We start from the raw sequence: 24,882 nt of genomic DNA, 5'->3' as shown, positions 1-24,882 counted from the left end.
ACTTTCATGCAGTGAAGGATTTTGATCTTCGTGGGTCCGAGCTCCAAAGAAACCGACCGGTCCAATACCTGCTGGGATGCTGCGACAGATCAGGACTCCGGTGACGTCTGTGCAAGTCAGACAGAACCGCGCGTGTGCCAAAACCAGAACCAGTGCCGCCGCTCCTGACGGGAAGCAGAGCAGCTCTGGTCAAGATTCCCAACTTTTGGATTTTCCCTTCAACCAGGAGGACTCACCCTGCATGTTGAGGAGGAGGACGGGCAGCACGTCTGAGGAGAAGGTTACTGGTTTCTTTAGATACCTGGAGGAGCAACAGAAACGGTTGCCATGGCGAATGGAGGTTTGTTTTGTGTTGGCGTTGAGGCATGGACGGCGCGGCCATGGCGGCCGGTGAAGCATGGGCCTCTTTCCCCCGCCGGGGGCCTCGACCAGTACTCCTAAAATATGAATAATTAAAGGTCCCTAAGGTCGCCGTACATAAAAGTGAAAATAAAATAAAAGCAATAGAATGCACAATAAAATACACATATAAAATAGACCAGGAATAGGAAGTTATGGGGGGAATTAGACAAGTTATCGTATATCATTGACTGTATAAGAGAACTGGAACGAGTGACCCCTCCCCCCTGGTGTTCCAAACAGGAAGTTCCTGCTGGCTACAGAGAAATAAACAGCCGCTGATCTGTAGGTCAGAAGAACCGTTCTGGATCTTTTTCTGGATCTGGATTATTTGAAACGTTTGAAGTGGTAGGGGTGTGGCCTTCCAACAATCTCACTCCTGATTGGTGAGTAGTTTCCATAGAAACTCAGACCAACTTGGCTCCAACACGACCATTTTTCTGTGGACGACGTCACACTCGGTTTCAGAACAGTCGATGATCTCGATGCGATCGGACGCCGGGAATCCGCCCAACACCAGGAGCTCTGCCTGATGCTTTTATTTTGGAGGAACAAGTGAATATTTTGAGTATTTATTTAAAGAAAATATAGAAACACCAGAATCATGCAAAGGAGAAATGCTGAAAATGGAAAAAAGAAATAAAGTCATGAGAAAAACAAAATAAAAAATCGTGACTTTTATTAAGTTGAAAACTGATGTCAGTGCTTTCATTGTAAAATAAATAGATGGGATCAACAGTAAAATCCGCACGGATGAGAAGTCCACAAGTGTAGCAAAAACGGTGAGCTAATACAATCTTTTAGTGAACATAAAAATACTCTGGTACAGATCTACCATAACCCCCCCACAAACACCCAAATGCAGCAAATCAGGAGTGGAGTGGTTTTTGGAGACAGCAGTAGTGTCAGACCGGCTTCAGAGCTCGGCGTGAAGCGGTCTGCAGGGAAAAGTGCTCGTGCAGCGCCCGTTCTGGAGGCCCCCGCTTCCAGGAAAACAAAGCACTTCCCCCTTTGCAGTGAGAACACAGACAGGCGTCCGTCAAGGCTTTGGGGGAACCTTCTTTAATGTCGGTACACAACTCAACCACAACGCCGCCGCGCAGACACAGACCCCGCCCAGCCGCGGGGATCAAATACTGTCATGGGAGCGGGTCGGAGCGGCGTCCCTTCACGGCGGCGGATGAAGACGGCAGAACAACACTGAGGGGAGGGGGCAAACAAGTGTCCATGAGTGCGCCGACTCTTCAGGACAATCCCAGCGTCCCGGTGGACAGAAACCACAACGAAGCTCTAAAGGTCAGAGAACAGCCGGCATGATGGGAACACAACGCGAGAATGATGTACCAAAGCTTACGCCCCCCCACCCCACCCCCCAGGCACCCTTAAAAACAGGATGTTTGAACCCAAAAGTTCTTTTAAAAATAACCCTTGTTGATGTTTTTTGCAGTACACACATCCAGTGCTACACGATCAGCATCTAGTTTAAAAAGCGGTTGAATAAATTAAATCAAGTACCACGATGCGCGAAAAGGCCAAGAGATATGAGAGAGATGTGTCCCCCCCCCACCCCCCCGCCCCACCCCAGGCTGGAGAAGACGGTCCGGAGCTGCGGGTGCCCGGAGATCCCTGGTGAGGCAGAAATCGGCGATGCCAGTCTGATTTGAGGGATGTGAGCGTTGACGCGGGGGGCGATGGTTGCCGGGACAGCAGAGGAGTCTGGAGTTCTTTGGGGCTGTACAAAAGTGGGAGTCCAGATTCATCCAAAGTGGAGATGCGTCCGGAACAGAAGGAAGAAGAACTGCTGCGGCTGGAACCGCGACGGCGCCGAACCAACAGGTTCATCCGGGGAAAAGGACCAGAATGCCACATGCTAGCTTCAAAGATTCGGATGAAAGGATTCTGTTTGGGTCGGGATCTATCAAACGCCGGCGGAGATGCTCAAGGGCGCCCGGGTGTGAACTCTGAGAGCTTCAACAGTTCATTCAGGAAACAAGCGAGACGCAGACAGGAAGACGGCGGCACATCTGCATCCACCTGCTACTTCCCGCTCTTCTTTGGCACGGTGCCTCTCTTGGCTTGCCACAGGTGGTTGTGGATGGTCAGGGCGTCCACGCTGACGGACACCGTTTTGGCGGGGATGACTGTGAACTGCTTTCGGTCCGAGTTGTACTTGTACAGCTTGTCGATCATCTTCTTGCTGATGCTCTTGGGCCCGGTGCCCGTCAGCTTCTGGATCTCCTCGGTGTCGGGGAAGTAGGAGTAGAGCGCCCGGAACTGGCAACCGCCGTCCCGGAACAGGATCATCAGGTGGTTGGACTCGCACTTTTCCAACTCCTGGACAGGAAGCAGATGGAGGGAAAGGTGAGATATCCGACCGCCGTAAAGCTATTCATTTATTTTTGTACCAAAACAGTCTATTAGAGCCATGAAAGCAAAAGCTTCTCTAATAGTAAAAGTACTTTACTGATACACAGCATGTGATTGACAGCAGACAGAATTCAAATGGTAGGGGTGTGGCTTTCCAACAAGCTCACTCCTGGTTGGTGAGACTGGTTGCCATAGAAACGCTGACTCAGACCGATCGTGATGACAATAGCGGAACAGGGATTTGTTAAGATGATGAGGAGGAATTATATCTTTAAAAAAGTATTCATCTAACTTATAGTGCTTCTAAGGAAAAAGAGCAAAAACCTGTTGAATAATTTAATGTAGAAATGAAAACTAACATCCAGTTATTCTTGTTTAAATGGATAAAAATACAGCCGTTATTTCTCATTTCCAATGCAAAAGTTTGTTTTTCTTTTCTAAGACATCACGCACACCAGTCACTGAGATGTTTCTGTTTTAAAATGATGTCATGTTTAGAAAATCAACATATAAGGAAAGAGTTTATCTGCAGTTTAGTTTCATCTGTGAGCTTTTGTTCGTCCGCTGTGATAAAATTCTAGTTCTTCCTGCTTTGAGATGCAAATCCTCCGGAGACGCTTTGCTTATCTCACTGCGCTTCAGTGGACGACTGAAAAATCTCTGCTTTGACTTTTCCATCTGCAGATTTGAGATGAGCAGGTTATCTGCTGTTCCACAGCGTAAGGCAAAGGCTGGCAGCTCTTAAGGAGTCAAATAACACGCTTTCTAAAGCTTCAGGCGTGCCTTCGGTCCATGTGGAGGAGCGGACTCACCTCCAGAATCTGGTTCTTCTGGGGCTCGTTGACTTTGCCAGCCAGACAACAGTGAGAGATGGCGTTGTGGATGATGGGTTTGTTGGATTTGGCACTGGGCTCCTTAAAGAGTTTGGGACCTAAAGAGAAAGAAATCAAACCCAAAATTCATCACAATCATTTTTACAACAATACAACACATTTTTTAGTCATTACTGGTCTTTTTTTTCTTTTATTTTGTGCGTTTCACAGATGGGCCTTGCAGTAAAGTAGAAGACATAAGAGTGGAGCAGCTGCACAGATGGTTATGTTTTAATGTTAGGCCAAAATATTGAAAAATCTACAACAACAACAACAACAACAATGACACAGCACCTCCATTTATTAACGGTGTCACGGTTCAGGGACTTGGATTTGATAGTCACCAAGTGCCCATCCCCCTTTAATTCACTCAAGCACCAACCATTAGAAAATTCATCATTGAGGAGAAATGACTGAATACAGTTTGTGCCCGGATGGACACCGAGTCTTTCACATATCAGAATAGAGCTGCACCACTTTGACATTTGGCACCAAGCCTCTTCCAACCGTAGGTGGGGGACAGCCGCTAGTAAACGGTAGAAAAAGAAGCAGCCCCTCCCTGCTCGTCTGGTGTGAACACCAGGCGCTACATGCACATTCAAGCAGAGACTGTGTGGATTCACCCGTGTATTCAGCCATGGAGGTGATGGAGGACGCCGTGGAGCCGTTGTCCCAGTCTCTCTCTGCGGCTCGGCTGTTGTTCCGACTTCCTGGAAACGACTCCACGGAGTCGCAGCTGGACACACACAGACCAACAAGTGTTTCACGTCAACACAAGATTCAGATCCGAGTTCTCCACACCAACGTAGGGGAGGAGCTTACCGCTGAGAGCCCCCGCCCCCAGAGTTGACGCTGTCCGCCTCATTGGTCGCCGCGGAGGCCAAAGACAGACTGGAGCCCGACTGAGCCGTGATCAAGTTATCAGCTGAGGAACGGTTGCACATGTTAATGTGTCCAGACACTCTAAACATCCCTTATTTTAATCTTTCTGACATTTTTTTATATAACTGCATCTATTTAAAAATGACAGATATAAATGGAAACAACGGAAAATACAGAAACGTGTCTCAGAATAATTGGAATCATCTCCAGCTACACTAATGGCAACAGCAGATTTAAATGGAGCCAGAGGTTTTCTGCACACTTGTGTAACACAGATAACTGAATGTAATGAGAGGAATCAAAGTCGTTCCCTGCCTTCCCTCTTACGCTACATTCACTGAATGTGATTCCTGCAACCAGCAGTGAGTCCAAAACCAGCAAAGAATCAGGTCGTTGCCGTTTGTTCTCCTCCTGAACTTGATATTGATATTTTTCTTACTTGCATCAAGACAATAACAGAAGGTCGTCTAATTTTATTCATATTTTTTCCCCCTACCAAGACTAATGCTCTGAATGAGAAACGTCATTGAGCAATGCCTCTTTAAAATAAATAACCCTGACGGGATTTGTGTCTTCCATGTAGCAATGAGGCTAAAGACTTGGATTTGACGCACAAATCGCAGCATAAAAAACCCCGCCGGGTTTGTGGCGTTGCGGCTGTGGGGAGAACAGAAGCGTGGACGATGTGGACCTCCTTACGTGTGGAAGGGCACTTGGAGAAGCTTTCGATGGAGGATTCCTCTCGGAGGACGGCCTTGTGTTTGTGTTTTTGCTTGGGTCTGGGGGTTTTGGGTTTGGCCAGGCCTTGCTCCTCAAATATCTCCTGCTGCTTCCTCCGCAGATACTCCTGTTTGATGAGCTCCCGCCGCGTCTTCTCCTCCTCTTTACGCAAACGGTCCTCCTCGGCTTTCCGTCTGGTTTGGAACAAAGACGAGACGTTTTCTGTTTGAAGGATTTCCGTTGCTACAGAAGCAGAAATGTTGAAGAAAAAAAAATGACCTGGCTTCGTCTCGTTTGAGTTCAGATTCTGCCTCTAGCTGTTGTTTCCGGAGTCGGGCCTCCTCGGCTTTCTTCTGCTGCTTCAACAGGAACGCCGCTCTCTTCTTAGCAAGTTCATCCTCAGCTTTCTGTTCGTCCTGAAACAGAGGAGAGTTTCAAGCTTCTCTGCAACAATCAAGCACATTTTTTTCTCGTATCGTCAGGTACCTTGAAGAAAAATCCCAAACCAGACTTCTGCTCTCCATCAGCCTCTTCTGCTGTTCCATCCTCAGCACCCTCATCTTCCTCGGGGGCCTTCAGCTCGGACAGATCCACTTCTATTAGATGGGTCTTGCTGCGCTGCCCCTCCTCAGACGGAACGTTCTCCTTCCCAGAACCGTCGGCGGAGTGGAGCTCGGACTCTCTCGGGGAGCTCTGTGGACCTTCTACTGACACTGAAGTCAGATCCACTCGGGTCGGCAGCCGCATGTTCGCCTCGTCGTGGAGGCGGAAGGTGGCGGTCCTGGCGTGGCCGGACCCCGGTCTGTCGATTGTCGCTGCAGCTGTGGGGTTTCTGGGGCTGTCGGGCTGGTCTGTCCTGGGGGACCTGCCCCCAGATAACTGCCTCGGGTTCGGTAACGTCTCCGACCTGCTCTGGGTCGGGGTCCTGGAGGTCGGCCGGCTCTGCTGGCTCTGCTCTTTGCTTATCTTCAGTTCTGATGGTTTGGACCTGGAGCTCTTGCTTGAGGTCAGTTTGGGGGGTTTCCTGGTTTGAGACCCCCCGGCACCGGAGTGGTGCTCCACAAAATGAAAGCCGCCCCCCACCTTGCCGTTTTTGTCAGTGGGGTGAGGAAGGGGCGGAGCAGCGCCCGACGGGGACTGCGTGTTCTGCCGCATCAGCACCTCCTGCTGCAGGGACAGCTGCATCATCTGCTGCTGGATGCTGCCGATGGCTTCGTTCAGCAGCTCGATGGAGCGGCTGCATTCGTTCAGGTCTAGCTCCTCCTCCAGGTAGAAGCTTCCACCGTTTCCTCTTTTGTCCGCTCCCAAAGCCCCCAGAGAGCCGGCCTGCTCTGCTCCTTTCTCTCCTCTCAGGACGTCAACGCAGGTGTCGTCTTTGCTCAAAGCTTCCTTCTCTCCGTTGAACTCGTCTTTGCAGATGTCAGCCTTAAGCGGGTTGGGTAGAGTGTCGCTCTTCCCGCCGCCTTTTTTTACGATGTGCAAAAACGCGGCTTTTCCCAGCTTCTGCCTCTGTCTCGCCGACAGCACTTCCATCTTCTTCTTCTGATGCTCGATCGCACGCCGCTTCTCCTCCAGCTGCATGCGGAGCTGGATGATCTCAGACGCCAGAACGTTGGCGCCACCGTCGCCTGCACGAGCGCACCCTCCCAGCGGAGAGGAGGGGCTCTGGTCTCTTCTGAGCCTCCAGGAGGAGGCGAGCGGCCCGCTGCTCTCTGACCCGTCCGGAGTGGTCCTCTGGGAGCTGGAGGCACTGGAGCGCAGGTCGTGGTTGCTGCCAAAGCGCTGCTGATGGGCTTTCCGCTCGGCAAAGGAAGTCATCCGCACGCTTCCACTGGCAAGGCTGCTGGCCTGCGAGTGCGTGCTGAGACAAGGGCTGGAGCGGCCGCTGCCGCCGTTCAGGTCTTTGTCCTCGTGCTCCTTCAGATTCAAGTCCTCTTGAAGCTTGGCCGACTCTTCCTCTTCGGCCTCCTCAATGTACTCCTTCCTCGGACAGTGTGAGCCTTTTGTGGTGAGAGCTTCATCCAGATCCTCTTCCTCCTCATTAAGGTCTTCCATTTCAGCCCCGTACTTCTGTTCCTCAGAATCAGAATGAAGGTAAAAGCCTTCTGCTGGCTCCCTGGAAGAGGAGGAGGAGGAGTCGACACTGCTGGCGACAGCTGGTCTGAAACCGGCCGGCGGCGGCGGTTCCACCAACTCTTCTTTCTCAAAAGTCTGGTTCAGTCCGGAAGGAGCTTTCCTCCGAACAGCTGCGGCAGATCCGTCTCCTCGCCGGAAAGAGCCCCTTTCTGCAGACCGAAGCACCTCGCCGCTCTCCTCTTCCTTGTTCAGACATACAGACTTCTCTTTAGCCGTTTTCAGAACGGCAGGCATTAGCGGTTCAAGGTAAAAGCCATCTTCTGCGGGTTTGGAGTCCGAGGGGGGTTTGGGTCCTGCTGGGGCAGTTTCAGCCAGTCTAGGCAGGACAGACGCATCGGTTCTGGTGACGGCCAGCATGGCTTCCTCCTCGCCCTCCAAGCTAACGTTGCTCAGCAAGCCGTGGCCGTTCACTCTGCGCAAAGCAGCGTGTGGCGGTTGGTGGAAGGACGTCTGATGTTTGGGGGTGACGTTGGCGACACTGGAAGCCAAGCTGTCCTTGCTGATGGAGCGAGCCAGACTCACGCTGTCACCAGAGGCGCGGTCGGCATCGCTGTCTGTGGCTGAGTGCAGAGCGAAGGGGCTCAGCGTGGAAAGAGGTCGACTGGAAGACAGCAGGAAGAAAAGAAACCATCTGTACTAAACACAAAATGTATACGTTCACAGAAAACACAAGTATAGAATTAACATATGGCAGATACCTTTGCCTCTTATCGGGCCACGCCACACCTGAACCTCTGGAGTGATGAGCATCCATCTGAGTCAGGGAGTTTGAACGGTTTCTCAGACCTGCGCAAGAAAAAATGTTTTAGCAAAAAAGGAGACAAAAGGGAAAGGAATAAGAGGAGAGGGGAAAAAAAGGCACAAAAAGAGGAAAAAACAAGAAAAAAGGCATTAAAGGTAGGTGAAAAAGAGGGAAGGGCTATGATAGGAGGGATAAACTATAAGAGTACCGGGAAAAAGAAGGAAAGACTGTAAGAAATCCTAAAATAGGGAAAAGGAAGGAAAAGTCATTTAAGTGACCTGAAACGTCCTCTCCTTGCTGCCTTTGTTGCCGCTGCCTCAGGGGTAGGAGTGGGTGAGAGGGGCTGAAGGTTGGACCCCCCTTACTAAGAGCACAAAGAAAAGCAAAACTTGAGCATCTCGCTCAAAATGTCTACAGAAGATTTCACAAAGATATCTGTATGTTTTTATCCAAGCATTCAGTTCCTACAAAACAAATATGTGGCTAAAGCCTGCAAATGTACGATTCTAAAATATGTACATAAAGGGAGGAAAGCTGTTGAGATAAGATGAGACCGTAGACATGTTTGTGCATCTCCCCGTGTCTATCTGCTGAGAAGATCAGGATAAGACAGACTGTGAAGGGAAGGTGAGGAAAGACTTACAGGGGCTCAGAGTCTGCAGGATGCAGGAAGTACCTGTTACAGACTTCAGGGCTGCTCTGGTTGTCGGCCACGCCGGGGCTGGCCAGGAAGCTGCGCTTGGTGGCGTTGGAGATGGGCACTGATGGACGGGCACTCTTGGGATGAGCGATGGCTCGCGCTGCACCAAAGATTAAACCCGATGACTATTTCACCTCAACGCCTCTCAGAGTAACACAAGACTTGCTTGCATGTGATCATGCTCACCATCTTTAAACTCCTGCAGATCTCTGGGCTGAACAAACTCAGGTTTGACCGTCTCAAACCACCAGAAAAGTTCAGCGATGAACACCATTACATTATGCTACAAACACAAAAAAATCAGGCAGGACCCCTCAAAAAAGGAGATTTGTTTTTGTATTTGTTAGATGTATCTTCGTAGTAAATTCATGTTTGTTTACCTTGAGCACAAGGGGTGAGTAGAGCATGTCTTCCACAGTCAGGTAGCAGCTTTTATTCAGGTATTCAGTGGCAAATTCTCTGAGAAGCTGGATGTTGTACAGGCAGTCGGCAATGGAAGGAACTTCTTTCAGGCAAATGTCTGCTCAGACAGGCAGAGAGCATGTCGGTTCACCACACAGCTCAATGATCTGATAACTATAAATGTCAGACTGGGAGGACTGGAACATGTCAGTCATGTGTGAATAACTCAAATAGCCTCACACGCCAATGTTAGATGATGTGCAACAGCGGAGGAAGTTTGCTGCAGAAAACTTTTACAGGCTGGCATTAAAACCAGCTTGTTAAGGTGAGCGTGTAAATCGTCGTACCCTCCAGCTTCATGATGTCTGGGCAGTAGTAATGAACCACGGCGAGGAGCGCAGCTCCATCGCAAACGTCCCTCATCAGGTCTTCCAGCAGTGGGAAAAAAGGCAGCTGGCGTCCTGAAGAGTGCTCCCGGCGATACCGTACCTAACCAGCAGGGGGAGATGGTCAGGCTTGAATGAAAAGGAAGCGCCTTTAACAAATAACACCCCCTTACCTGGAGATGTTAGTCTATGCACAGATTTTTCTCTCTGCTTTAACGTTTTGCTCAATTACAGAATGAACCAGGTCAAGGTTCTCCACAGCAGCTTCGGAGACATTTTTTTAATTTGCTCTCAATTCTAAAGTCGTCTTCATCTAAATAGCAGAGAGAAAGTCCAATGGCAGATCAACACCGAAGTGAGGGAGAACCCTTAAGACCTGGGGAACTGTGAGAAAATGAGGTGAAGGTGTTGCAGCGCTGACAGGAACACAGCAGAGCGACAGCCTGAGTCCAGCACCGACAGCTAAACCGCACGGCCAAACAGCGCCGTGAGACGGAAAGTGGGGCGAGAACTGGCCCACTTCTTTGAACATTTCCTCATGAGCCAAAACGGCGTCAAACTGATGCGGAAAAGATTGTTCTGAGTTACTGATCGAAGTCAAGAGCATGAATGAAGCAGCTGTTCATGGTAGAAGCTATCCAACCACTACAGGAACAAACACCTCAATCATCTAATTCCACTGTAATACTGCAGATATGAAGACATGCGTTTGATGCAACTATTCTCTGAATACCAGAACTGGATGAGTGTGATGCATTAGCAGAAAATGGCTTAGTTTTAAACTTAAGAGTAAATGTAAAATTTAGAAAAACCTCAAATATGTAATGTCAAAAATATGTACATTCAGAAACATTGAAGGATAATATCGGAGGCCGTCGAGCGATGTAGTATTTGGGAATAATAAATAAATATATAACCATATGAGCTACAAACATAATACATGAATCAATTACGGTAATTGTTTTCACGATACAGATGCCGCCATGTTGGAGCTACACAGAGTCGATTAGCAGTGATTGGTCCGTTTCTATGGCTATTACTCTGGCCAATCAGGGGTGTGCTTGTTGGAAGGCCACACCCCCTACCACATAAAAGCAGGTTACTTGAAACCTGTCAAAGGTTTTGAATGTTGGAAATAGGGGCCAGCAAGCTCCGCCTACTTTTATTGAGGCATCTGACGGGTCAGTTTGTAACTTGAATACCTGGAACTACAGAAAAATATCATGAAAAAGATTAGAAATAAAATAAAATAACATAAATAAAAGCCTTCAGTTATTTGCTCTGCACAAGACTAAAGCAAAACTGAGCTACAACTCACTGTTACAAACTAACAACATGACTTCATAGATGTGTTCAATAACTGAATTAAGTGCACTACATGAAATTATCCACCATAAACATCCTAAAAACAACAGACTGAAGGAGCTAATAGCAACTGCACTGACAACTTTCATGACAATACTCTCCTGAGAACCAGCACAACAATGGATGACCTCTGTAGACTCCATCAAGTGTGCCCAAGAAGAAAGACAACAACGTCCTTATTTACGCCGATAGGCCTCAGAAGAGAACTTAAAATGAGTCAAAGGACACAAACAGCCCAGGAGGACATAAATGAATGTTCTGGTTCTCAGAAGGATAAATGGGAGAGCATAATTCTGCGTCCACACTGAACACCATCTGCGTATCAAATTCAACTGTTACCCGTTTTGACGCACATAAAAGTCGCGGCCCGATACTTAAATGCGGGAGAAGCTGCCGTCAAAGATTTTTAGATACATTATGGAGGACACGAATGTCGCTGACCGCTCAGGTTCGTTGACTGTGAGGAGCTCTACAAAAGAATTCACGTCTCCGTGTCTGGGTTTATTAAGGCACGGCGAGCTTCACCGTCTACTGAATGACGGCGCTTTCTCTGTGCGACCCAGTTTGATGACCTGCTGTCCCGCATTAGTCCGTCCAGGGAAAAAATTAAAATAAGAGTAAAATTAGGCAATCATTTCAGTATTGTGTCCATACAAATAAAAGTTCAAGAGAAGAGCAATGATGAAATTCTCCTCCATGTTGGTCTTGGACTCCACCCACTGATTACATCATCACAGCGTCACAGGCCAAAGCTGAGTCCCTGATTGGTTGACGTGACAAATTCTTCGCCAAACTTCATATAGTTGATGCTTTGAAAACATTGTGCCCCGATAACACTGGCTTGACATTGAAACTGGACGCCCCCACCACACGAATTGCGTTCAGTGTGAACTCAGCATATCGACCAATGACGGGCCTTTTTCTAAATAGCAAAGAGTTCTCCTCCCTACGATCACAAACATTGTACCGATTCCAAGGGCTCCTGTGGGTCCAGCATGCAGTGGGCCGGCTCAGGCGTGACATCAGGCTGACACACACACGCACACACACACACACACACACACACACACACACACACACGCAGAGCAGAGTTACTGTCAGAGGAGCTCATCGGAAACAGGAGAGGAGAGTGACGAAGCAGATCGGTGGGAAGAGGTGGACTGGGTTGGGTCTGCAAAGCAAAGGGCGTGGATTTGCTCGCCGTTCTCACTGTCTCAGCAAATACCACATGGACTTGTGCACAGAAACCAACATCCTGCCGAAGCTTGAAATGAGGCAGCACACAAAGCTGGGTTGAGGAAATATCTATGGGGTCACGTCACAACAGTGGGAGGAACTTTACACCTCTGTTACATATTTGACACAAGGGGGAAAAACTCAACAAAAAGGGTCCACTTTCTCCCCCTCGCTGATAATTCCTGGTCTACAAGCGGCACAGAATGAGCTTGAATGAGCCATGGTGGAGTGTGCTCGCACATCAACACAAAACTAAGCGTGCAGAGGATCGGGGGAGTTATGCGTGTATGGGGGGGGGGGCTGGCATCCAACTTACAGGGACTAGCTTCCAATACCATTTGGAGGGAGACTATCCAGTTTGCAGGGATAAGAGGGGAGGAAGGGACAGGTGAGAAACAGGAGCGAACAGATCAACAGGTCACAAGCAAAAGGAGGGGAGGGTGTCTGCTTCCAGAGTGACTCAAAGAAGCAAAGATCTGAAAAAGAACACTGACAGACATTTCACAGGAAGAACTAAGGAGGACGTTGCTGGTTCGAATCCCATTTTCAAACAGAAACGGACAGAAAGTCTGCAGTACTTTGTTTCTGTTTGTTACTTTTCTCAATGCAGCAGACGGGATCGGCTTTACCTTCTGGTGACTGGGAGACTCCAGGGGGTGGTGCTTGACTTTGTGCTCCCTTTCTGTCGTCTCCCTCATTTTCATGTTCACCTGCAGAAGATACGTTACATCCAGTTAGTGGTAAACCGTCACCGCGCTTTAGGCGATCCCTCAAGGACTGCAGAGACTGAACCCAGTTCACAAAAAAAAAAAAAAGAAAAGAAAAACTTCCCATCAACTCCTCTGACCAATTGCCTTCTCCTAGCATTCTGGGAATTGAAGTCAAATCACCGTACTTCACTGTTTTGGTTGCTAAATGTACCTTGTAGTCCAGAAAGTAAACTACACAACATAATCAGTGAGAGTGTGTGATCTAAATTAATTTAAAAGACAGAAAACTAGGAGGTCTGTGAGGAAAAGGCCAAGTCTAGAGTAAATTCATCTTTATTTTTGCTATATCATCTCTGTCATGTGGGTGAGCATTAAAGTCGGATTCTGGCAAGGAGAGTTCAGATTTCCAGATATCATTTTTTTTACATTAACTATTTTACCAATTTTACCTAAAATTTGAATGTATAAAAAACCAAATCTGTTTTGCAAAATTGCAGACTTATGTAAAAAGTGTTCATTCGCATCCTTTAAAGAAAGCAAAACCCACAATAGTCAAAGTCAAATAAAACTTAAAAATAACACACACAAAAGAAAAAATACAGAAAATCTACCAAAACCTGATGTTACATATAAAAATGAACAAATGAAATTTGTCTGGGCAGAAATTTTGTTTGAAATGAAAAAAATGTGTCATCAAGATTACAATTTTAAAAGCTCCAATAATCAAGGTTTTTTTGAACGTTGGAAGCGAATAATAAAAAATTACAAATTTATTTCATGTGTGACAACCAATAAAATAGTTTTTTTAATCTGCTACATTAGCAACCTGTAGATAAAAACATTAGACTACTCATTATAATCTGATGTTTCCTAATACTAAAAACCCATTTTATTGTAGTTGGAAGAATTCTTTTTTCCATTAAAAAGCATGAAAGATTCATTTGATTCCTTTTAGTGCTGGAGGCCTTGAAGACATTAAACGGAGAACAACAGGAGCCTAACACACTGCTTTCCTTTGTGCTTCACTCACACACTCTTCTCTCAATGAGATCAACATCACTACTTTTCATGTGAAACCCTCAAATGGCTGTAAAAAAGAATAAGCTGCTTTCATGTCAATGTGCTGCTGATTCCTGACGTTTCGTTTGTGCGTTGGAACCTTGTTGATCCAGAAGACCATGGCGTCCTCCAGGTCAAAGGGCAGCTCCTTTGAGGCACTGAAGGTGGAGAAGCGTTTGACAGAAGCCACCACCTTCTCAATGCTGATCATCTCCACCGTGTACGCCATCATCAGGGCGTCAATCATTGGCATGTGAGCACTCTGGGGGAGAAACAGGGAAGCGGGGGGTTATTCAACATGTTAAGAGCTTCAAGTCCAAACAGAATTCAGGTTTACCAAAATAAAACAATGTTATAATCTTTACGTGATGTTGGAAAAGATCAGTTTTAAAATTGGTTTATTCTGTATCTTAGTGGAAGAACTTTTAATGTGGCTGTCGGTTCCTCAAGCGCTGAAATTTAAAAAATGACTTGTGGCGTTCCACAGGGTTCTGTACTAGGGCCTATTTTATTAATTTTATATACGATTCCTCTTGGGAAACTTATTAATCAATTCAGCCACATCTCATATCATCTCTATGCAGACGATATCCAGCTTTACTGCTCTTTTCCTCCCCGGAAAATGATTACTACAAACTCCAACATTTGTTGACTTGCTTAACGAGCATTAAAACATGGCCGAACAATAATCATTTAGACTTAAACACCCAGAAAACATAAAATCCCTTCCATCAGACAACGCCTTGGGTCTCTGAGCTCTTCTGTCCCGTCAAGCCTCAAAAATCTTGGGGTGTTGTTTGACAGGTCTTTGTCTCTGCAAGGTCACTCAAAACAGATCATAAAAAACTACTTTTATCATCCGAGGAACGTGTCAAAATCAAAAAGTATTTGTACTGTATTCTCTTGATCTGACCTGGAAACAGTTATCCACGCTTTTCATTTCTTCTTGTTTAGATTACTCCAACTCTCTTTTTACCCGTTTTAACAAACGTCCCTCCCCTAAACCGTCTTCAGCTCGTCCAAAGCTCTGCAGTGAGGCTTTTAACAGGAACCAGTAAACGGACACACATCACTCCTGTTTTCTGCTTTACATTGGTTACCAGTCAAATTTGGAATTGATTTTAAAATTCTACTTTTAGATTTTAGAGACTTGCACGGTCCAGCTCCAGCGTACATCTCTGACCTTTTAACCCTTTACTTACTCTTCAGCATGATCCTTGAGGTCTTCCAACCAAAATCTTTTAAGCGTTCCAAAAACCCTGCTATAAGACTAGAGGAGACCCCTGGGGGGGAATGCCTTAAATGTTTCTAATAAGACATTTTCTAACAGAACAATCTTGAAAGGGCATAATGATGATGATAGATTAGGAAATATTCTCACATATGTTCTTAAGGGAAGAAAAGTCAGATTAATCTTGGATTATTATATGGTTTGAAAATCTACTATCAATCAATAAAAGAGTAAATCTTTGATTCAGCAGCTCAGAATCGTTTAATTCAATCTGAAGGTCCTCTTTGGGATTTCTGGGTTAGCAGTCCAAACAGATTTCAGAACGACAAAGTTCTGTTAAACCAACACACAAAAAAAAAACCTGGATTTAATCTGGATCTGTGTTTTTTGCTCAATTAATCTTGAAAAGTGTATTTTTCTGCAGTCAAGAACCAAACAGAATAAAGCTCTCTGTTGTTCTCCTCTGAACTTTATGCAACACTCTGCCGATCTAATCCAATTGGTGTTGGAAGTACGCAGAGATTAAGATCATTACTATAATGAACGAGGCTTGAGGTTTCTCCACAACAAGACCGACTGTGCAGAGAAAATCTTTACAAAATAAATGTTCCCCAAAAAATAAATGAGATAAGACCACACAGGAAGAGAAGACGCATACACAGAAGGTTACTTTTCTCTCAGATACTATTACTAGTTTTTTATTATCTCACAGAGAAAGGTTCACTGGGATGTAAAAGAAATATTTATAGTCTGCTTCCGGCTCATTTTTAGAATACCTGATTAAAATAAATATCTCCAAATAAACACTTGCTTGAGTCAAATACGTTTTATTTTTCCAAGTTTATTTGTATAAAAATTAAGATTGCTACCTTCAATACAGCAATGCTACAGTCCTGAAAGGTATTGTCTGGATTAACAACAAAGGTTTTTGTTTAAAAGGCAGCATTTTTACACCAGACAAACACAAAAGAAAGATTTGTATCGGATAAATATGCATAGCAATAATAGCTATGCACAGCAAATTAGCGTGAGATGTTAGCGTAAAAGGAGGGGGATCAGTTTCTACAAATCAATAAATACACAAAGACAACAGTAGCCTGATGTGCTGTGTTTTTTCTCCCCCAACACCCTGCCAAATCCCCATGAAGACCAGGCTGCCCCAAGCTCTGCGAATGCGCATCGACAGACGCCGCTTCCACGCTCACATCAATGGGTTTGAGCCGACCCCAGATAGCAGGTCGCTTTTCGAGGTTTTATAAACACCCAGCTGTTGTCCCAAACCAAGTCAGGAGGCGGAGTTGTCTGGAAGCATCCCCGTCTGGTACGGAAACACGCTCAAGAACACATTACATGAAAAGGAAATGCAGGTTGCTATGGAAACCACATGCCAAGTCAGCAAACGGGGGGAGGAGGGACCCAGCAGTGCATCACTCAGGATTTTCCATCCCTCACTGGGCTTTGTGTCCGTCTGTGGATTATTTTGACAGACCGCTCAATGCCGGCGCAGACAAACATCACTTCCTAACCCGTCCGCGGACCAGAGACCTTTTCAACTCTACAGCTGGTTACCATGGCAGCAAGAGGGAAGGAAGGAGATGGCAGAGCACAAGCGAGCCTGTTGATGTTTATCCTGTCCAGTGTGATGTGATCTCAGAGACTTGGAAACAGGATCTCATCGTGACATGGAAATTATGATCAAACTACTAACTTCATCTGACCAGATCCAAAAAGATCAGGACGAGCAAGCAGTTCTGAAAATAAGATGGCCGTGTGTATCGGATGACGAGCGATCATTTGTTCTGATGATCATCGATGAGGACTGCAGTTTTGTTCTTTGGTATGGTGAATATTTATCACCATGTTAAATAATCTCACTTGGACAGATAAACTATAAATACGGTAACTACATGGATACCATGTCTTGCAAAATCTTGTAATATGCCAACTCTATAAATAATTAAAGTAGAGCATAATAGAGGTGGGATTCTACATAAACCTGCTTGATCACATTCCCTTCCAAGCACTTTATGAAACATTATTTGGCAAATAAAGACTGTCCTGAACAGAAACAGTCTTTTTTTTTTTTTTAGAGAAAATATAAACCTTTTTTCTTAGAGGTTTGTAAGTAAATACCTGGTAACCTGGTCATGACCATCACTTTTTATTTGCACCCCTAACCCCCCTGTGTAGGTCATTGACCAAGACAGTCCTGGACAGAGTAGCTTTACTAATGTCATCGTCACAACCGTCATCCACCTTCAAATCTCAGCCTTATTTACACAGCAAGCATGATAGTCAAACTCCTGCTTGTATTTGAATAGAACTGATAAAGCTGCGGTGTGTCTGCTCCACCAAACCAAACACACGACTAAAGCTCTTGTGTAAAGTAGTCGACACAGACTTGAGGTTTCAACAACACATTCCTCCGTCCATGTCATTTCAAATCACTCAGAAGCTTCTCAGTGCATCAACCATCCTGTTGCTCAGACTAACGACAATGATGATGATGATGGGAACACTTCCTGCAGTGATTCATCAGATGGAACAGGCAATGCATCTGAACTTGTTTGTTTTCTCATCTTAAAGGAAATCCACACCACAACCCAGCATCGACTGTCAGTGTGGACTCCTGGTTGTTTTATCACCACTTACCATCTTGATGGGCATACTGGCCAGGTCCTCTTCTGTAACCGGTGTATCGTCGCTCTCAACCACATAAATGCCCTTCCTGGCCAGAGCCTGGATGACGGACAGGTGGGACTGAAGAGAGGCCGCCTGCTCCGTCTTGAGGATGAGGGCGCAGACGCGGCAGTAGAGCTCGCAGGAGAGCAGCAGCCGGATGACGGGGGGCTTGATGTGTTCCTGCTCGTACTGGTCTGTGTAGAAGGGGTCCCTCAAGTCCTCTGGAATGTGGTCTGTGATGGAGACATGGGTTCATTATTCCATTATTATGGCACTGAAGGACCAGGATGCACCTATATGACACGTGGAGTGAGTATAGCACCAGTACTGGCCTTTCAGGAGAAAGAGAGCAAAGCAGGCGGGAAAAGCAGTGAAAAAGATAACTGATGTCATCAAGCTACATTCACAAACGGAATTTGAGCAGTTCCGCTTCAATGTTAAGTCAATCTACCGACGCAATCAGGCAGGGATCCTGCTGCACATTCTGAGCGTCTGGCGTGGTGCCGCGTCAACAACCAATCAGGAACTCAGCTTTGGCCCATTAAGTGTTGCTGATGTGATCACAGGGTGAAGTCCACAACCAACTCAGAGGAGAATCTGATCGTTCTCCTTCTGACCTTTATGGTCATTTCCTTATTTGCATGGAGACATGAAGAAAAAATGTCTAATTTTACTTTCATTTATATATTTTTTCCTCCTCAGACTAATGCAGGACAGCCGGTCATCAAACTGGGTCAGAGACAGAAGTACCGCTGAAAGCGGTTGGCATCCAGACGATGGCGGGAGAATCTCTGAATGATGTCATGAACCCAGATATGGAATTGTGATTATCAATGTGTTTGTAGAGCTCTTCAGAATAAATACACCTGATCTCTCAACGTGTCTTCCATGCAGTTACTGGAACTGAGATATACAGTCGATGGTTGGTTGAAGCAAATTCGACACACGAATCGCGTTCGGTGTGAATGCAGCTTAAAACTGAAAAACAATGCCAAACGTGGAACAACTTTTCAATTAAAGCAGCAGACTTGCACAGTTTGAATCACGCTGTAGGCGTTTTTCTGTGTTTAAGAAAGTAAAACATGATAACGGTGCAGTATTGGCAGATATGCAACAGGAATATCTTGGTATCAGAACTGCGAACGTGGTATCAACCCATTCTAACGGAAAATATGAAGCTTTGCTGTGAATAAAATATGATCCTGAATATGAAACCTAGAACACAAAGCAGATTGAGAAGCTAAAGCTCAGACTGTGACAGGTTTAACTTCTTTCTCAGTCAACAGGCTGCAGGAATGCAGCAAAGCAAAAAGCAGAGAGGAGGTTTTTCAGGTGTGAAGTTAGCAAACACTGACTAGAGCCACAAAAGCAGAAAAGCACCAGCAGGGTGGGCTTTGTTCTTTTGGATGGTGCAGTAATTCCCCAAGCCAGAGGAGAAGCCCAAATAAGGGCAAAAGTCAAAGCCGCTGACATCATGGAGTGCAAACTAAATCCATAATGTATTAAATATATCAACAACTGTGCTTTTTAAAACCTAACCCGGGACAGCACAGGTTTGCTGTAGAGCAGTATTTAATCTGCTAGAGAACTAAAAAGCATTGTGATTTTGTTCTAGCAGCCCTTTTCTTATAATCACCGGGTTTTCAGGTTCACTTTTACTGGTACTCGTCTCGTAATTACATTTAGTCAAGAGATCTAACATTGTAAAATGTGTTTTCTCTGCAAAAATGGTCAAATACCCAGGATATTTGTGTTTTTAGATGCATAAGAATGTTTAGCATTTTCATGAAGTAAATAGCTTCTACCTGCAGCCTTCATGTTGATTTCTGCACACAAGCTGCTGTGCATCACCATGAATCTATCACAAAATAATCCACATGTTGGGTCCTTCTGAGAGAATATGAGCACACAGTATAAAGGAAAAAACAAAGGGGGTCTCAGCGTGGCTCATTTTTATGTCTGGCTTCATTCTAGACAGTAATGGGATGTGGCAGCAACCGCCCCGACACACACAGACCTTCAGCAACCCAGAGACGGGGTGGATCGGGAAAACGTGGCCTGGCAACAAGACCCGGGGTGGGCTACGACAAAATCAGCCGGCCGTGAACGATTCTGTACCGTGATCAGCGCATAGAGACGGTGTCAGCAGTGTGCGCGCCATCATGACAGGTTCAAACGCTCATCACCGTGTCGCTAAGGCTGGGAGCAGCTGTGAGGAAGTCCGCAAATGCAGAGATGAAAACCAAAGACGTGACAGCAAAGAAGAGGCCAATGAATACACAGAAAATCCATCTGAATCCATGCAAATCTCTACAATCATCACAGGGTCGTATCAGGATACCATCATGAAACTAGCTTTTCTTCTGTCAGTCAAATCCCAATCAGCTCAGCTCAGCAGCGGACACCAACGGGGAAATAAAACGGTAGTGATTTATGGACCCCCCCATGGGGAACGATGACAGCAGCTGCCTCCCTTTTGGTCTGTCAGCTTCCATTTCCCAGAAAGGCTTCTAACCCCCTCCCAAATAAACTCAGGAACATCATTTCCGCATTTCCTCGTGTGCTCTTCCTCCACATCTTCCAGCCTAGTTAGCCTGTTGTGACAGACAGCAGCATGATCAAGTAAATGCCTGGAAGCCTCCAAAGGAAGAACGGAAGCCAGGACATCCCACTGAACGTTGGAGCACAGAGACGTACAAAGTCAGAGGAGATCACAGTTTTATCATGAACATGAAAAACCAATGAAACTAGAAAGCGTGTCACTGTTTATGTGTTAAGTGATGACCTCAAACATTCAAAAGACCACAAAAAACAAATGTTATCTCATAAAAGTCACAGAAATAATGAGTAGTCATTTAAACAGAGCCATGAGTGATGCAACCGCCATGAAAGCCACTGCTTATTACTGAGACCCAAGAAAACAACAGAGCAATGCAGAATTCAATCATTCAATTGGTGGGAGGCCTGTTAGACACAAATGTCATCATCTGCAGAAGCAGAGGGGAGGGTCCATCAGGTCTGGGACCACGTGACGCAGGTCAAGCATGTCATTCACACGTGTACTAATCGATGGATTGAGGGGGGAAGACGACACAGACAAGACTAAAGGCCTGTTCACACCGGGACGAATTTCGCCGGCGATTTTCGCCGACGTTTAACGCCTCGTGACTAAACAAAGGGCACCAATGAGAGTGTGCACACCGACGCGAAAAAACGCCAGGCGTTAAAGCGTCGAAAAAAAAAAACGCCTCGGGTTCGTTTTTTTTTTCGACGCGTCGCGTCGAAATCTACTCGACCAATGAGAACGGCGCTTTTGCTCACGTGTCTGGAGCTTCTGAAGTTACAGTAAAACACAACTTGGGGGCGCTCAAACACAAAACTGCCTTGCTGAGCACACATACCAGCGAAGAAGATAGACGCCAAGTAGCGTCTACACTGCCGCGAAGCAATAATGACGGACATTCTAAAATATCCCCGAACCAAGCACCAGTTGGAGCAACTGGTGCTTGAAATATTCATGTTTTCTTTGTTTGATTCTGACAAGCGCGTAAATACTTGCTCTCTTCTTCTGAGTGAAAAGCGACTTTAAGAAGCGTAAAGTTGCGCAGCGCCACCTTGTGTACAGGAGTATTTCTGTTTTACATTAAGCGCCATCTAATGTCAGGGAATGAAATTGCATGTTCACTCCACTCATCGTCAGCGAAAATCGCCTGGGTGTGAACACAAAAAACGTGACGAAAAACGCTGGCGAATAACGCCTGGCGAATATTCGTCCCGGTGTGTACGGGCCTTAAAGCTGTAGACCTATTTTTGAGAAATAATAATTTCACTGTACAGGGAACTCTCTACAGCCTCACGGTCCGTTTGTAAACCATGACGGAAGGTTAAAAAAAGCTTTAGCTGAAAAACTGAGCAGACACCCAGCAAACACAGAGCAGTCTTTTATCAATTAACATTCCAGCAAATGCTAATTGTTAGTCAACCTCTTTTTCCTGGAGATCAATTGGTAAAGAGTGTAGAAAAAGAAAAACCTTATAGAGATTTAACTTAACTTGCCAGCACAAAAGTCTGTACACACACTTTGTAGGCATAAGTCGCTTAAAAATTACCTTTCCAAGTGAAAACATGACCAGACACTAAAGTAAAGTTCAAACTCTGGGCAGGGATTTCATCTTCATCTGGCAGAAATCTGCTTAATAGTTCATACGTCAACTAAAATTTGCTTCTGTGCATGTGTTTGTGTGCATGTGGATGTATGGCTTTGAGTTTTTGCACGACATGCTTTTGGTACTCAATCATATTTACTTAGGTAATTGCCGTCAAATGTTAAAAGCAAAAACAAGAAGATGCTGTTCTACGAGAACACATTCTGTCAAACAAAGAGAAAGAAAACTGTCCAGAAAGTTTAGTTAGAATCAAAGCACTGATACAATCTGAACGGTCGGCACAGAAATCAGCATTTTCAATCAGAACAGGTCACTGAATGTTGTCTGTTGGCCCACAGTGCCTCCAAGTCTGTGTAAAATCCCACTGGCTCACAGCACTAAAGCGGAGGTTGCAACGATTGCATACCTGTGTGAAATTATAAGAAGCTGCATGATATGACGGCAAATAAGACAAGCTGTGTTAAAGATATGTAAAAGTACTAGAGAAACACCACATAAGCAAAGGTTACACTACTGTACAGAAGGATATTTTACAAATGTAACTGTTGGTGAGAGGACTGAGCAACAGCTTCAGGATGAACATGCAGGTCTGCTGAGTTTCAGCAGCTCCTGCTCCATCTTTCACCTTCTTTAGGAATTCTGCACGGATGTCTTAGTTTCTGAAGAATTATTGTTTAGATGTTTGTAGATCTCACATTGGAAAAGGAAGATTCTTTAAAGTATATAGTTGCCAACTTTCTTACAACACAAAGAAAGGCAAAAGCACCGATGCTTGAGTGAAAACATACACCAAGTTTCACAGAAAGAAACTGTTTTGTCAATAAAAAAGGGGCGTAACCTTTGTGATGTTCCTTAATAATCGCTCTGATCGTGTATTTATTAGCCTCTGGTTTTTTTTGTGCTGTAAATTTGTTGAAACTATTATTTCCTAACTGGAAAAAAACGTTTTATTGAAATAATTATGCATTATGAATACATACTTAGTTTAAAAGCCATATTAGCAGTGCCTAAAAAACACGAAACAGGAAACCTGTTTTACATTTGCAAAGGATGAAAAAAGACAGAAGTTTAACTCACCGATACCGAAGGCTTTGGCAAACAGCCACCGTAGGTTGGCAGCTATTTTGGCCCTGGCGGAGTCGTACATTTCCAGAGGTACCACATCCATGGTGCCTTCTGCAGCCCCAGGAAGCTCCCCTTTTCTCCTGGTACCGTCCCCGCCAGCACACAAGTCAACATCCATCCTTAAAGACAAACATCATCTTTATTAGTATTATTAATAATATTATTATTATCATCTTCAATGGCAGAATATGAATCTTAGAGCGGCTTTTCCTGAAGTTATGCAAAGAACTATTGTTCTATGGAAGCTGACTTCAGCAGCGTTACATTGCAGTGGTCCAAACAAGTGGCATCTTTGCACACACATTACAGTAATTAAGTTAAATGCCTAATAGCAGGGTGGACACAGTTGGTATTCACAGCGACAGAGAAAAGCTGTTGTGTTCTAAAGGGCGGTCTGGGGACACTGAGCTGAAATTTACCCCATTTGAAAGATTGAAATGTTATGTTGATAACAAACAAACAAAAAAATCTAGTCAACTATCTATACAAACATAACATTGAAGGTTGCGAACCAAAAGTGCTGTAATCTAGTGCACATCCTCATGACGTGTGTAGGATTTGCTTTAAGTCTTTTCTTTCTATGAAGAGTACTTTGTAATAAAGATATCAAATATTCACTCCAGAGTAGTGGTCCCTAAACCAGTTAAAATACTGTTTCAAAACAGCTTCTTTGGTGAATCATTTCATTTTATTGCTTTAATGTCTTGAAAGAAAATATTTAAGTTGCTTCTCTAAATATATATGTATATATATATTGACAACATGCAGAGTGAGATTAAAAGTTTATGAACCATCCCTGATTAATAGAGTACAAATAATAACAGTAGGATGAGTGGATGGGGAAGGGGTCTTAAAACAGCCTCAATAAAACAAAATAAGTCTTTTTTTTAGCCTGATATTCGTTCTATGATGCTTCTAATAATAACGGCCTTAAATGTGGCTTAATGCATTCAGTGGATGAAGAAAATGATACAAAATAAATAATTTAAGTTTTTTATTATTTATTTATTTTTTCCTTTTTATTACTTTAAAAAGCAGCTGGTTTTCTCGCATCTCTTTCTATTCTAGAAGGTCGGTTTGGCTGCGATTCGGCCCCACGGAGAAGCGGTCAACCAACGCCAGCTAACCGTTAGCTTGCTAGCTGTCCAGCCGCATCCATTGGACCCGTGAATGACGTTAGCTAGCCCGCAAGGCATTACCTTGAAAGGTGCGGTGCGGTTCCGAGTCTCCTTCTTTCTTGCCGGGATGGATCAATTATCCAAGGACCTGCCTTGATGTGTGGAGCCCCGCAGCGCAGACAATACACCAGCCACGCATCATAGTCAGCTAATAACGCTAGCAAGACGGCCAATCTGTCAGGTCTCCTCCCAGTAGCAGAACCCGAATCGCGGCCTGCGTGACACCCGCTCCGCGGCGCCCTCAGGTAGAGCCAGGAAGAGGTGGGCTCTCGGTGAAAAACATGGAAGATTCCTCCGTTTGGGGGAAAAGAAAAACCTCTATCTCTGTTTTAACCGCGTCATGGCAAACACATGATTTACTATTTCTTTTGGGACTCGAAGTCCACCGCGCGCGCAGGGAGTGTATTCGCGCTTTGCCAATAGAAATGAAATTTCGATCCAGTCTCTCCAAGCGCGCATGCGTGATTGCCTTCCATATTGTTTATAGTAACAAGAGGCAACAACAATGGAAACTCGAGTTACTT

At 45.2% G+C, this 24,882-nt stretch overlaps 1 protein-coding gene across 7 annotated transcripts; it reads right to left on the bottom strand.

Moving 5' to 3' along the window:
- Positions 1-1,061: 1,061 nt before the first annotated feature.
- camsap1 (calmodulin regulated spectrin associated protein 1) lies at positions 1,062-24,799 on the bottom strand. Of its 7 annotated transcripts, none has more exons than XM_023958199.1 (20): positions 24,380-24,799; positions 23,133-23,299; positions 17,860-18,122; positions 14,077-14,238; positions 12,837-12,917; positions 12,524-12,556; positions 11,939-11,998; positions 9,568-9,709; positions 9,199-9,338; positions 9,005-9,101; positions 8,762-8,918; positions 8,397-8,482; positions 8,075-8,162; positions 5,727-7,977; positions 5,520-5,656; positions 5,220-5,434; positions 4,461-4,563; positions 4,262-4,374; positions 3,579-3,697; positions 1,062-2,733 (listed from the first exon to the last, which is right to left on the bottom strand). In XM_023958199.1, exons 2-20 carry the CDS (start codon positions 23,296-23,298, stop codon positions 2,437-2,439), a joined length of 4,710 nt encoding a protein of 1,569 aa, XP_023813967.1. In that variant the 5' UTR covers position 23,299; positions 24,380-24,799; the 3' UTR covers positions 1,062-2,436. The 7 variants fall into 7 exon arrangements, with proteins under 7 accessions (XP_023813967.1, XP_023813968.1, XP_023813970.1 ...); XM_023958200.1 differs by having other exon boundaries at positions 8,795-8,918; positions 24,380-24,798; XM_023958202.1 differs by lacking the exon at positions 11,939-11,998.
- Between the last annotated feature and the right edge of the window lie 83 nt (positions 24,800-24,882).

This window comes from Oryzias latipes, chromosome 9 (assembly GCF_002234675.1).
Source record: "Oryzias latipes chromosome 9, ASM223467v1".
Classification (NCBI taxonomy): Eukaryota; Metazoa; Chordata; class Actinopteri; order Beloniformes; family Adrianichthyidae; genus Oryzias; species Oryzias latipes.
This window is presented reverse-complemented; position numbering and strand designations above follow the sequence as displayed.

What these genes read in the sequence shown, in the direction of transcription:
- camsap1 (XM_023958199.1), bottom strand. Translation starts at nt 23,298, where the DNA reads ATGGATGTTGACTTGTGTGCTGGCGGGGACGGTACCAGGAGAAAAGGG. An exon ending in GGTATTGGAAGCTAGTCCCT is followed by an intron (nt 11,999 to 12,523) that starts GTAAGTTGGATG and finishes TGTGTGTGTCAG; the next exon opens with CCTGATGTCACGCCTGAGCC. An exon ending in TGGCCCGATAAGAGGCAAAG is followed by an intron (nt 7,978 to 8,074) that starts GTATCTGCCATA and finishes GCTGTCTTCCAG; the next exon opens with TCGACCTCTTTCCACGCTGA.